The sequence below is a fragment of the Myodes glareolus genome, chromosome 27, assembly GCF_982192425.1.
Source record: "Myodes glareolus chromosome 27, mMyoGla1.1, whole genome shotgun sequence".
Lineage (NCBI taxonomy): Eukaryota > Metazoa > Chordata > Mammalia > Rodentia > Cricetidae > Myodes > Myodes glareolus.
Window position 1 is genome coordinate 33,604,382 of NC_142052.1, and position 15,181 is coordinate 33,619,562.

Consider the following 15,181-nt stretch of genomic DNA (forward strand, 5'->3'; position numbering starts at 1 on the left):
GCTGGGCTTGCATGATACAGTTTCCCAGGGCGTGCATTTCACCCGTTGTAACAATAGCTCAGATCCACTCCCATCTGGACACTCCACCAAGAAACACTGTCTCCTCCTCGAAAAGAGGAGACAGAAGGTCTAGGACATAGAGAAAAGACTCATCATGCAGAACTTCCAAACACGCTTAAAGTAGAAAAGAATGATGAACCAGACAACCTGGAAGTATTCTCCAAGTCTCTCCTAAAGACCTTAAAATAGAGCAGACCCTCCATCTGCAAAATACCAGCCATATCCCTGTCCTGAGTGTGCTGATCAGGAACTTTCTTTATGCATATAAGGCTGCTTTAAGAATTTTAACGCAAACTTAAAATAGTATAGAAATCGTGCATACTGTGGTTGAAATTGGACATACAATATTTTTAAAGTAGCATTATTAATTTTTCACATGGAAAAATAATTATGCTGAAATTTTTCAATACATCTCCATGTCTATGAACCACTTTAAATAAGGAGACATGTATGTATGTGCATTGTCCTGTTTTATGTTCATGCCAAAGATTCCAGGAGAAAAACTCATGTTTCGGAGTTGGTTTGGACAGAAGAGAACATTGAAGAAAAGGATGAAGACCAGATGACAGAAAGACACATGTGACCGTCTTTCCCCAGCTTCTTCATTATCACCCAGCAGCACAGATGTTGTCAACAGTTACTTTTCCTGCCTCTTTCGGCAGCCATTCTCCAATACGAAATCAGAAGATGTACAGTAAGTGAGTCTTGTCCTATTTCTTGTTACCTGTCACCAAATGACATCACTTTCTCGCTTGACCATCTTGGTCTGGCCTCCCTCTGAGCAGGGATATAAGGAAAAAGGCATAGAATTGTCCTTGATTATAGCATGTACATAAAACACAATTTAAAAATTAGCAATCTATATTAGGGAAAAGAAAATGACAAAAAGAGTTTTAAGTGAGATGCTTTTCCTAAGGGAGAAAGTCTTGAGCAGAAGTAACTTTCATGAAATGGTACAAGAGGGCAAGAATCTCAAGGGTAGATGCACAGACAGGGCACACGTCCATGAAGTTAAGACTAAAGAAACAAATTATGTGACCTTGATGAGGAGGTTGACCTTGAAAGGCTCACAGCAGATTTTGAAGATAAATGAAGGAATAAGTGACTGAAGGTTAGGTATCAAGATATTGTTTGGTCATTAATGACATCATCACAAAGTTAACAAATGCCTTTTTCCTACAGAAGTCTAGTGGTACTTAATTCTCAGATAGATCTAGAAAAGCATAGAAAAGCGCTACTGATACAGACGCAGAACAGAAACACAGAAGAGATGAAACCCAGATGCAATTGCAGTAATCTTTATAATAATGAAATTGAAATTGAAATTTCTTGTATCCCAGGCACTGAACTCTCTCTTGTGGTTTCTTACAAAGACAAGACAGGAAAAAGTTTTATTTTTCTTTAGTAACGTCTGTTCTGGCTTCCCCACACAACATGTTAACTGGAAATCTTACAAGGAAACAGGCTTGCTAAAGACATCTGGGAGAGATGGAAACAGGGAAACAGCCACAGATAAGAATCTCTTAAGATCTGCTCACACCAGGCTCAGAAACAGTTACGTGACTGTCTGTGAAATCCAACATCCAGAACACTTGGGTGGGTGGGTGAATGTAAGGGCAGACAGGGGCTTTTCCTTCAGTAAGTTTCTTACAGTTCCCTGTTTAAATGGAGTTGGGGTGGCTTCTGGCAAAACCCCAACATCAAAGTCCTCCAGGAAAGATAAGAGTCCACAAAATAACCACACCCGACAATGGGAATCAAACACTTTTTCAAATTCGAGCTGCTTTTTACTGTTTCCCAGAGATATTTAAAAAGGCCAGGACAATTGTTCGAGATGATCCCAAAGCACATTCCTGTGTGTGCCTGTCAGGCAAATATGTATTTAAGACTAACGCGTGTTATAAACATATACATGGGCCGATGTATACAAACTCCAGATGTGCCGTTTCCAAACTCCATGGGCTGTGTCCTCTATAAGAGAAAAAGAAATATTAATCACGGCTTTTACTGCTGAGGGGATGGGAGCTGGTCTCATATTTCAGAAAGGGGCTGGGAAGTGAGGGAAGCCAACCTTTTTCCTATTTAAGGCCAAAGCAGAGGAATCTCAGCGGCTGAGTTTTATGACGGGCCCGGTGCTGGAGGGCAGGATCCAACTGATGGTGCTACTTTGAGCTGCTTTTGCTTTTCTCCGCTTGCACAAAGAGTCTCATGTCTGATATTTAGACATGATGAGCTATGTGCAAAGTGGGGCCTGGCTTCTCCTTGCCCTGCTCCATCCCGCTTCCATTTGGGCACAACAGGGCAGTGTTGGTAAGTAGGTACTGATTTCCACAGGCTTTCTGCGTTAACTTTGTCTTAACTTCTTACCAAGAGTCACATAGGGGAAAAAATAATCAGCGTCCCAGGAATTTCCTGCCTAGCCTCTGACTGTGGATGGCTTCTCTAACCATAAGTTTGCTTTTTAGATTTGCTTCTAAAAACAGAGTGCATATGTGTATTTGAAAGTTCTCTAGTTGTTTAAGATAAAAATGGTCTTAAATTGCTTTGTTTCCATTTTCACCTTTTTTAAAAAAAAAAATGCCTTTCAGACACTCCCTTCCTCTATTGTGAACATCTTGGAATGCTCCCAAGCCATCTGGAATTTATTGGTCTCTTGTAATAATTTCATGTTCTCTTTGTGTGCTGTTCTCTTTGTAAGAATGGGCCATTTAGCCTTATTTTTCCAGTAAAATAATGTATTAGAAATGCATCTGTTGTCAACAGCCCAGAAGAAGATACTAGAAGACCAGCAGAACCCCTGTATGTATTTCTGTAAATGGCCACAGTGAACTGTCTCTGGACAATGCTGAAGAGAGCCCAGGCCACTGAAAACATGCCATTGTTCCTATTCTTATTGCATTCTAAGAATGTGCATAGTCGGTTAATCCATACTTCCTCAGAGTTTTGCCGCAGGCTCTTTTACATCCCACAAGCTCTGCTTAGCTGGCTTTCCGCTACTGGAGGCAAAGTGTTTTAAAAGGAGTGTTTTCACTTTTTCTACAAACAAGGTAAAGATGCTAGCTTCGTTCTGAAAACGCTTCCTTCACATATTCTTGGTGAGCAAACACAATGATCTTTACTTTCCTGTGCCACAGATTAAAAGCAGTTGCCTTGTTAATTACTTAAATATTTTTTTCAAACGCCTACGTTCCTCAGCATCATGAAAAACTGGGGTACATACTTTCCTCAAAATAACTGTGCTTTTGTGAATTTTAACTATGTTAATGATTTTTCATATTTTATACGTTATCAAACGTGCTTGTATTTAAACCTTTAGTTTTGGTAAATGCTTCATGAGTATTAGTTTTTCCATTGTTTGTAATATCCATATCTTTGCTCTCTTTGCAAATTATTAATTGAAGACTAAGTGGTAGAGGCGGGGGGTGCCCGATAACATTTATGTATATTCAGTCCATGGCTGCATGTAAAGGAACACCTAGATTTCTTGTTCTTAGTTTTCTCTTCCCCAGCCCCCCTCATTCCCCTCCCTATCTCCCCGCCCCTCGGTCTCTTAAAGAAGTCCCCTCCCAGTTTTCCTCCCTCACTCATCACCCCACCCCCACCCTGGGCTTGTCCACCTCCCCTCCCCATTTCCTAATCCTTCCCCTCTCCTGCCACACCCAAGGCATCCCCCTTCAGCCTTCCATCTCTGTTTTCATTCTCTCCTCTTCCCCCCTCATTTTTCCCCCTTCAGATGCTCAATTCTCCTCTACCTTTCTGTCTTCACTTTCTCTCCCCATCCTGCCCTCCTGGAAGATGCAACAATCCCCACGTCTTCCCTAGAAAACCCAAAGACAGGGCCCCAAAGGAATGCCAATTCCCCAGCATCCCAATAAAGATCTTTGGATTTCTGGGAGAAGAATCACAGAATTTTATGTTTTGAAAAGACTGTGTTCCTTATATGAATATGAAAAACAGTGTGGGCACAATGAGTATGCTTCTTCCCAGTCTGACATCACCATCTTAACATCATTGCTGGCTCACTTGCTTCCGCCCTTGTGCTATGGCCATTAAGACAATGAAAGGGATTTAAGAGGGTGTTTTACACATTCTTTATATGTTTGTAGTGAAGGTTCTCCCGGATCTTTGGGGAGGTTACAGTCGGTGATGGCTGTTCAGCACACTGGGAATATTCACCGAACTCTAATGGGGTATCAACTATGTTCTCTAGAAACCCCAGAAGGGGCCCAGAGCTGCAGAACCGTAACTTGCAATCTACTCATGGGAGTTTTCAGGAGTCTAAAACATGTCTCCAAAAGGAATTCTGGTCTCTTTACAAATCTGTGCAAGTCTTACTTTATTCATGCATCTTATGCCAGCTGTGGAAAAACCTGGTCTGCTTTATATTTCCTGTGGTTTAGAAGTGTGCCAGATTTTTAAGTGCTAAATCACGCCACCTAGTGGCTGGCAGACAGGGATGCCATTTACGGAACCAGTGCCAACATGACGGCTGCATCACAGGATTGGTATTTTAGAATGAGGTGTGTGTGTGTAGATTTCATTCTGTGTGTGTGTGTGTGTGTGTGTGTGTGTGTGTGTGTGTGTGTGTATGTATGTATATATATATATATATATGCACATATGGTTTTGTAAATTTTAAAAATTGAACACTGCTTTCATAAGTTAAGGAAAAGATAATAAGATGTTGCCAAACATACTCACAAACAAACTGGTGATGATATTGTAAGACATTTTGAAAATGAGTGTTAAAGTTACAGACATTTTCCAGCAGGCATGGTGGCACAGTCTTGTCATCCCAGTTCTTTGAGTGGTAGAGGGTAGATGAACACTAGTCCAACGTCTGCCTTGTCTACAGAGTGAGGTCAAGGTCACCCTGGGAACAAAAGTGAAACTGTCTCAAAATAACAAATTTAAAGAAGGCTGGGAATGGCCCTAGTTTCAATCTCCAGTGTGCTCATAGAAAAGCTACAGATGTATTGAAATCCATAGTATGACCTTTAAATGTATTTTCTCTACTCATGGGCTGATATCATCCTTGCTTAACATTAGCATTTTGCTGGTTATAGGTCCATAGATAGATGTTAATAATATTGCTTTCTTAGGACAGGGACACAAACTACTTTAATTAAATGTCCTCTAATGTTGAACCTTCTACACTTTGCTATGCCAGTGATGTCACAAAACTTAACTATGAACTATTAACTGGCTTGGAATTTCAAAACTGTAAGTGAACTTCGAGAATGAATTCTTATTTCGGGCTTTGTGAGTCTATTTCCCTCTATGTTTAAAAGGAAAGCTATAGTTGATATTAAGATTTAGATTTTTTCTGGTTTATGTTATCCTAATTATTAAACATACCAAACCATGGGATTAAATGTCTTGTAAAGTCATTGGAAATAACTGAGGCTCATGAGAAGATACATTGTTAGAACATTGTAAATCGTGCACATATCTCAATTTCAGTCATGTAGTGAACAGTGTGTTGGTATAGGTTAGAAACAGGAAAGGACAGGGTTAATACTCAGAAATTTGAAGAAATGTTAAATGATTTAAGAAAAAAACCATAAACTTTTAGTGTCTGTATTTCTTTATTTTTTGTAGCTATTTGTCAATAAAAGAGAGATTCCAAATTCCAAATTGTTCCAGAAAATATATTTATAAAAGATTTTTACAGGTAGTCTTTTTTTTTCTATTTAGTACTCAACTTTTAACAGATTAATCTGGTTTATTAGGCAAAAGACTGAGAAGCTAATGACCTAACCAGAGATTACCATCCCTTCTGTGAACATGTACACTGCAAGCAAATAAAGGACTATTGACACACACTTTTGTTGTTTCTATCTGTGACCCCTCGCATTTCCTCAGCAGCTCCACAATGCTCAGCCTGAGGGAGGATACATCCTGCTTAGCTCTAGGAAGGAGCCTGAGCATTATAGAAGCAAGCCAGTCTTCTCAAACCATGCTGGGAGAGAGGAGAGCAAAGGTCCATTAAGGAATCCAGTCCCTTGTGTTGATGTCTTGCCCAGAGATTTCTGGTTAAAAGGACTTGTCCAACACTGTAGTGGACATTAACCGAGAGCCAGCTCTTTGCAAAGGCCTGTGTCCTGTGTCGTACCTACAGGCCCAGGCCAGCCTGAGTGGGAACTCGGAAAACACAGCCACCTACTGAGGTTCTGTAGTGTCCACTGCGAATGATGCTCTGCTGTGCAGAGTTCCTAGTTCTTTTACTTACGTGACGTAAGTGATATCTCCACCTTGAATCCATTAAACTGCATTGCTTGCAAGTCTGCTGGGAAGATGAAAGATAAGCTTGCCTTTGCTGGATTTGGGGGACACTTGGAAAGCTCCAGGTCTGGGGCAGATTCCTGGCAATGTAGGTGCCCTGATTCTTATCAAGTGTTTCATTCTGTTCCTTAGGGGGAGACAGCTTCGTGTCATTGATGTACAGGTTAGCAAAAAAGTCACATTTTTTTTTAAGACGAAATTTTTAAAAGGGGAGACGTTGCCTGTCAGGAAGGCAATGGAAACTCTGCGTTAGCTCTTTGAACAACAGTCATTTGTTAACTGCAGTCTGGAGAGTTAGCCACTAGCAGTTCTGTCTGTGCCTAACAAAAACACAGCCCCAGTGGATTCCTTTCCGATTATCTAATCAAAGCCTCGCTTTTTCCACGACTGAGGTCAAGCACTGCCATTTCCAATGTAATCTCAATGAGCAAAATGGAAAGTTCAAGTGGGAAGAATGCTAAAATTGTCCCCCCAAAGTGAGGTTGGAACACGACTAATCCCGAAAACTCTTAACAGTTAAATTAGCTTTGAAAATTAACATTGAGAGATGACTTTTTCCAGTAACATATTTGTCAGACATTTCTCTTTTGTTTGTTATTGTTGAGGCAGACAGGCTATATTTCTTAAAGAAACACTCTGTGGTGTTCCACAGAACTTATAAATCCTTATTTATTCAAAGGAGACTTGTGAGCAAGTTAATGCATGCGAAGCATGTAGTAATTATATTTTCTGAATATTAGTGCTTGAGGCATCGTAAATGCATCTATGCATTGGAAGCAGAAACCTTATGTTTGCTTCTGCCTGTCTTCCTGCCTGGCTTTCGAATCACTCGTTCATCTTGCTGGTGGTCTGGATGCCAGCAGGGTGGCCTTAGAAATACAAACCTTTTTCATAAGGTCAAGAGAAATAAACAGTAGGACTAAACTCCAGATGCTATCTTCCCGTTTCAAGATTAGAGAGAAAGGACATTTTGCAGACCACTGTGATTCCTTAAAATGTCTGCCTTCATCCTCCTGAGGGCACAGAGTTTACAAACCAAATGGGACAGGGAACTGCTCTCCATCCCATTCTGTCCTTGAAAGCAGAAAGGAAATAGAATGAAGCCATTAAGAGTATCAGCCTTCCAAAAAGCATCCTAGATTCAAATCTGATTTTCTTTCATTATTTAGTCTGGGGCACTACTTGGTTTGTCTCGAGCTCTTTGCCTGCGGTGAGAATTGTCACAGCATTTAGTTGATAGGTCCTCTGCAAGCAGAAAGGGAGCCATAAGATCAATGTAAAGCATCAGGTATAGAACTGCGCAGCTGCGTTCCCGATGGGCAGTTGCAGTGACCCACCCCTACATTTCTAGCAGGTTCATTGCAGGGATGCATGCCTGTACCTGCATTCCCAGCAGTCCGCAAACTCGGATCAAAAACTGTGATTTCATGGCTGGCTTGGCTTACAGGTGGAGACCATGATTCAAAAGAAAACAAAATGAGGTCAGCCACTCAAGAATAGTGCCTAGACGACAAGCGTGGTCTAGCAATGGTTGCGCTGTCAATTGTCAGCTACCACTCTCCTTTGGAAGAATCAAAAGTACTTAGCCATGTAACGTAAGGGAAGATTACACAAAAATCTGTGTTCTCCAAATATAAAACTAAAGTTGCTATAAAATAAGTTAAACATATTAAACATATTCATGATCTGGCAGATTGTATTATAAATAAGAATAATGTATAAATATTAAACAAATCAATAAACAGATCTATTCCAATGCTGCAAAGGGTGAAGCATTCCAGGACATGCCCAATGCTCTACCATGACTTCCAGGTTTGATACTAAAGGCAGCATCAGGAGATGTGCACTGAAGGGGTTCTGCTTTGGTAGATTATATGGCTAACAGTAGATGGTCATGCATGAGATAGTAAATCAAAAGTAACTAGGAAGGCATCCTTTTCAGGACAAATATGACTAAGAGACACAGGGTGGGAAGTGTTGTGTTCAGCCACAAGGTCTACTTACGACTTCTCAGGGTCTGATTTTTCAAGAAAGACAACTTTGCTGCAAACGAATATGAAATAAATTATGGCAACAAATTAGATCCACTAACTCTTATTTTTTTTAGGCATTCCAACTTTCTCCTTTTATGTAGAACAGCATGACTTTCTTAAAAAAAAAAAGTATGCTCTATCACTTTAAATGGTAGGAGCAGATTAAAAGAAAGACATCACCCCTAAAGGTGGCGTCACATTAAGAAAGGAGTGGTGGTTTCTAGAGGTGGGGGGCAGGAGGAGAACCACAGGCTGTCCAGAATGGCTGTGCAGAATGGATGTCAATGGGAACCAACACCAAGAAATCCTGGTGTGTTAATGCACAGAAGGTCAACTTTTTAGTGTTAGTATTAGCAACAAAAAGTATAAAGTATACATTTTAAAAGTTAAGGAAAATATTTTGAACGATTTTACCATAAATTGTAATTTTTTGAAGAAATAAATATGTTTAAACTGAATTGATTGTTATATATGTATATATATTGCATGGAAATTATTAAATTATAGAATTTTATAATTGCATATATTAAAACAAATAAAAATATTAAAAGTATTAAAAAATATGTACTAAGACATACTGATCATTATATTGAAGTCTCTGTACCTAACAAATAATAATATTTCTAATAAAATTTGAAAACAAAAAGTCAAATAACAGTTTTCTATTATCTATCCCTAGATTTGACATGTTAATTTATAATTGTAAGGAGTCAATGTCGTGCTTGTCTACTTGGCACTGTTCAAAACAGATAATAAACAACATTTCTTCTGATGTGAGATTGGCCTCAATAGGGTATACACAGGGGAGGATGAATGGGGGAGAAAAGCTTTATGGCCAATTAAGAACACATGAAGTCATTTTAAAATATGAGGTACTTAAATCTAACTTTACCTGCTATATTGATTTATGTTTAACTTTACATGGGTGCCCAATAGCTCCTTTTAATAACCTGTATGCTGTTTTAAATGTCAAAAGCTATTTCTGATTCAAGGGTAAGTTGTTCATAGAATAATTAGCATAATCTACCAGTGTCTTCAAAGGGTCAAGGTCAAGCAGTTTGACATCCATATCTTCAGTGAGAATATCCCAAGTTAGAATCAATCAAATAAGAATTTCTTGTCCATCTAATTGAGAGGAGTTGGAAAAGATTCATATGAAGAAAGGAGCACCCATGAAAAGATCTTAGTGATTTCGCTGAAAAGTCTTCCATCTCAACACTTGACATATTTTTTTTTTTACTGCCAACGGAACATTGTTCTTAAATACAAAACATCAGTTCTAGGTAACACAAATAGGTTTAGTGATCATCTCTTTATGCACTAAGACTATTAGTTATATGAAAAACCTCTTTGCCTTCTCTTGAATTACTAAAAAGCAGCAACATCACACCATTCTGAATCCTATATGCTGAGATAAACAGTTTGATATTCAGCACTTATATTCTCCGAGAATAAAGGTGCATTCCATAAAGCTTTAGAAAGTCTATTTCCACCCCACCCTTCACCCTCAACCTCACACATCTGCTGAAGACATGGGAGGAGTTGACATAAAAGAGAGATTTTTTTTAACTGTATAATCTTTATTCCCTATTGAAAATTTTAGTGGAACTGTCATTTTTGGTTTTTATAAAAGCTGTTACATTGTTAAATTGTTAAGACAAGAATGGGTCTCAACTTGCCTCATACAAGATCATATGATGATTAAAGCTGTGTTTATACATATATGTAGAAGGTAAAACAGCTCCATAGTCTGCAGAGAATAGATACTCTGAAATTTCTCTTAATGGTAAAGTTTTAGATGATGTATTATCTAAATATCACGATAAGGAAAGAGAAATTTGCAATCAGGGCTACAGGAAAATAAAGTTTCACTGTCTGAAAAAAAAACAAAAGAACACACAAGACATTGCTTACATTCGAAATTGTTTCCAGATGTTTTAAGACTTATTATTTATCCATTTGTGATTGGCAAACTGTCATAGCAATTTTCAAGCTGAGCTTAGCCATACTACACAGTCAACACTTCAAGAATTGGGAGTGGGTTTTATTCTGGCATCTCCTAAGTTGTTTCACTGGGAATGACTGCTGAAATTTCAATTTCTTACATATAATTAAGAACCAACTCTAAAATTTTGGTTGAAGCTATTTCTTCTGCTGTAGTAAGCCACAAATACACATGGCCATGATTCATATTTTCCCTATTCTTTCTACTTACTCATTGCCAATATTTGCTTTAATGTTGCACTTTATTCTAGACATTTGGAAAACTCTTTATCTAATATATATAAAACATTATGTCATATAATGTTGACCCACTAATACCCAACAGAGTTAGTAGTGACACTGAGCACACAGTCAGCTTTGTTAGCTTTCCCAACAATCTGGAAGAGTTTTATGCTGCCAAGATTAGCTCAGTTTTCCCCCTGAATGTCTCAACTCGGTTAATATAATCCAGAAGGTCCCAGAGTTAGTAACAAAAATCACCCTTTTAGTTGCATGTTCCCATTAAAGCATCTGCCATTAAAGCAAAGAATAGTAATTAGGCAGAATTGCTTATTTTCTGTTGTGTAACTAATATACAAGTGTTTGCATATTTGTATTGTGTCTACTAATGCTCAGTTTTTCATATGAGAAGTAAAAACAATTGATTTTTAATGAAAATTGTGGTGTGACATTTTATTTTAATAGGCAGTATCCTGGTGCATAGCAATTGCATAGCGGAAATGTGCTTTTTCGATGAAAGGAAAAAAATTAATTTTTCCAAACTTTCTTCATTTTGAATGTACTCTGCCAATAGTTACGACTGAAAATCACATTTTTTCAAAACATAAAATAGGCCATATGTTCTCATTTTTCTTCCCGCAGATGAATCAGGATGCACCCACCTCGGTCAGACCTATGAGTCTAGAGATGTTTGGAAACCAGAGCCATGCCAAATATGTGTCTGTGACGCCGGATCTGTCCTCTGCGATGACATCATCTGTGATGATGCACCACTAGACTGCCCCAACGTAGAGATCCCGTTTGGAGAATGTTGTCCAATATGCCCACAGCCTACCACACCTGTGAGTCTACAGAATACATAAAGTCTTCAAAGACTACATCTTCAAGCTTCATATTAAACAAATGGATAGATAGCATCCATTGCAAAGAGGCCTGGAAGGAACTGCAAACCATGTCTGTTAAGCAGGCTTAACAAGTGAATGATGTCATTTCTAAATGAAAGCAGGGGGTTGTGTGGAATGAGAATTAAGAAATATTTAAGAATCCTGCCATAGTTTACATATATTAATCTATATTGTTTATACTTCGTAGGCTCCTGCCCTTCCTGATGGCCATGGACCACGAGGCCCCAAGGGAGATCCAGTGAGTAACATCTTCCCAAGAAGAAAAGTTAATGCTAATGACATTTCTAGGAATGCCTGGTTTTCCTTGTCAAATTATTCCCGTATTCAAACTGAACGGTCATCATTCTGAATTTTCTTCTGTCCTATGTATTTGAAAATCATGACAAATCAAAGTAGAAATATACAGCGGTACCTCTCGGGTTTCCCAAACCTTACAAGTCTTCATCCCTCTGTCAGGTCAAAACACAAAATGTAGGTCAAGATACAAAGGAACAGAATAAACTTCAGTTATTCATGAGACATAGTTGGATATATACTTATCGCAAGGACAAGTATCACAGTGATAATTCAATATATCGTGGAAGCAAATCCCTAATAATCATTTTAAATCACCCCATATTTTACTGGTTTTGTTTGTTTTTGTCTTATTTGTTTTAGGGTCCTCCTGGCATTCCTGGGAGAAATGGTGACCCCGGCAATCCAGGGCTACCAGGTCCCCCTGGCTCTCCTGGCTCTCCTGGAATCTGTCCATCATGTCCAAATGGTGGTCAGGTAAGAAATTACAGAATTAAAACCTCCTCCATATAAATGGCTTAGTTGTCTTTATTTGCTCTGCATTACATCTCAAAAGCAACATTCGTCCTCTGGTTTTATATATTTAACAAATTCTTATGTAGTGCATCTATATGCTAAGAACTTTAAAAGAATTCCACTGTCAACATGCTAATATGATTGCGGCTACATCTTTAAAAAATGTCCCAACCTCTTAGCAAGTATATGACTTACTCATTATGTTTGATAGATAGACTATCAGCTCCTAAAATAAATAACTTACAAACTTTAAAAAGTGCTATAATTGCGGATTATTCCCTAATTCCTCTCCTAACATCCATGACAATGTCATTGGAGGCTTGGACACTAAGCAGTTAACAGCTCCAAAAATGGCTTATCAACTTCAGATAAACAGAGTAAGCCTGTGCTTCTCTGGCGACTGAACAGAACTCAATCTTCAGGACACACCTTTCTCCTTTTGAGTCAGGGCTGCCAATCAGTCTGCACATAAAACAGATAATCAAGAATATAAACACTACAAAGTTAAGTTGCACGGGTGTAAGTGAACTCAGAAAACTACACAAATACTTGTGATTTTTGTAACTGTTTTTCCAAAACAATTCAGGAGCAATGAGTATCACTGAAATCAAAAAGAACCTATCTAGACCTAGAACTTAAAGCAAGCTCTGAGCCCTTCTGATATTTTTCCTTGTTTACAATGGTTCAGTGCTTAATTGGGAGGGATTCAGCTCTTATTACATGAAATCAGAAACCATATATATGTATATGTATATATATATAAAAACTGTATATAGTTGATTGTATATACACATATGTATATATATATACATACACACACACACACACACACACATATATATATATATATAAGTTTTATTGGCCTTTTGGGAAGTTTATTTTACTTCCTCATATTTAGCTGGAGATTAGATACTTAGAGTTAATGACTTCTATGTTTCTTTGTCCTTACATATTCAATTACTCTGTGTATAATGCTATGACTATTGTATAGAAATAATGATTTCAGTAATAACATTGGGGGACAAATTGAAGTGGAAATTTTTCATTTAATACAGGTTTTTAAAATCTTCATACACCACTCAATATATATTTCTGTAACAAGTATAATATTTAAAGTCATAGACAGACAATAAGCAGAAAAAACATCACATCCGGCATGCTGAAATCTATCAGCGAACAGTACATGCTGCATACGCTTTTTCTAAATGCTTCAAAAATTAACTATGACCTTTGTATTAATAGAATCTGATCTATGTACCTGATTTTTTTTTTCCTACAGAATTATTCTCCCCAGTACGACTCGTATGATGTCAAGTCTGGAGTAGGAGGAGCAATGGGCGGCTTTCCTGGACCAGCTGTATGTACAAATGATTCTGAGCATGTTCAAGTATCACACAGCATTTGTTTCTTAACTCCTGAGTGATGTTCTTCCAGAAATACAACATTTTCATAAAATTGTACAAAATGGCTCATTAACTACCAAAGCTGGAAGAGAAACCAACAACCTGGCTGTGATTTTTTATACTAACTCATTTCCTTCTTGTGGCATTTTATGGCATGCCATTATTGTTAATTCTTCATGCTCACCTACATAAGGGTTCTCCAACCATCACCTCATACACTGTCTAATTGAATGCAATTTTGTTAAGGAGTGTTTCCACTTCTCATTTTCTCATCCAAGTTGCTTAGCATCCTTTTTTCGCGTTTTAGCTCACTGAATTTTTCATTCTAAATGATATGAATGTTCAATATCACTTTTCATCTTTCCTCCATGCTTTAAATCAAGTATGAATATTTTTAGAATCATTGATCTTTTATGTCCATCTAGCTTAAGAATAACTACTCACTTTGACTGCGAAGGGCTTTCCAAATGTAAATGGCCCAGAGTTTTAATAACAAAAGACAACAGGGATCATTCCAAGTTGGATTTGAATGTGTAATAATATAATGACATATTCTGTGGATGCTTGCTCTTGAATAACTCTCAGGGAGAGGCATAGTATTGAAGCCCATGATTTATTGCAAGTAACAGAAACATCACTATAAATAAATATAATATGCCAATATATTTGTGGCTTCTAAAGTTAAATAAAAATTTTTATCAGTAGATGCAAAAGAGCTGGTAAAGAGTATTGTAATTGGCATAAATGAAATTGAAAAAAGTTTACCAATTGGATGTTTATAATTTTCTAAGTTTTTGGTACTTTTTAATGTTTGAAAGTCACATGGAGAATCAATAATTTTTATGACCATTGATTATTACTACATTCATGTTATAAATCCTCCTTTAATAAGGTACACAAACCTCAATAAAACTACCACGTATTGACATTCCAGAAAGATAAGCTAAAAACTTGTTGTCAGAAATAATATACTACTGGTTTGCTAGTTTAGTCTGCATTTCTGAATGATGATGACATCCATTGGCTTTAAGTGTTTAGTGGCCCATACACTGTGCTTACACCCAAGTCTTACCATCAATGTAAGATGTTTGTCATCAATGTAATGTCACATGACTGTGACATTATCAATACAGTCATGAGGTTTGAAGCTGACTGACCCGCTTAAGTAAGAAACATGCATAAGATCTATAGTGTGAAGACATTCTCCACACGATGCTTAGACAAAAGACAAGAAATTGTTTTTAACCGAGGGAGGTATTAATGAAACACTATGAAGCTTATCATTATATTTTCTACTGACTTTCCCCCCTCTGTACGCCCTTTCTTAAGGGTTGAGGTTAAAATTTTTAACATTGATTAATAATCTGAATGACTCTCTAATTTCATCTGGAGTAAGGTTTTCATGCAAAAGCCCTTAATGGAAATCTCATACAATTAAGCGTATCAAGGCTGGTTAACAGAT

The 15,181-nt window shown here is 37.7% G+C and overlaps 1 protein-coding gene across 1 annotated transcript in view; it reads left to right on the forward strand.

Annotated features, from left to right (window-relative positions):
- Positions 1 to 2,166: 2,166 nt before the first annotated feature.
- The window catches only part of Col3a1 (collagen type III alpha 1 chain), a 36,161-nt gene continuing 23,146 nt past the window's right edge, over positions 2,167 to 15,181 (forward strand). Inside the window, exons 1-5 of the mRNA XM_048456003.3 lie at positions 2,167 to 2,370; positions 11,244 to 11,443; positions 11,694 to 11,744; positions 12,164 to 12,277; positions 13,596 to 13,673. Of these exons, the coding sequence (XP_048311960.3) occupies positions 2,286 to 2,370; positions 11,244 to 11,443; positions 11,694 to 11,744; positions 12,164 to 12,277; positions 13,596 to 13,673 (528 nt within the window). The 5' untranslated portion in view covers positions 2,167 to 2,285. The remainder of the gene's footprint in view (positions 2,371 to 11,243; positions 11,444 to 11,693; positions 11,745 to 12,163; positions 12,278 to 13,595; positions 13,674 to 15,181) is intronic.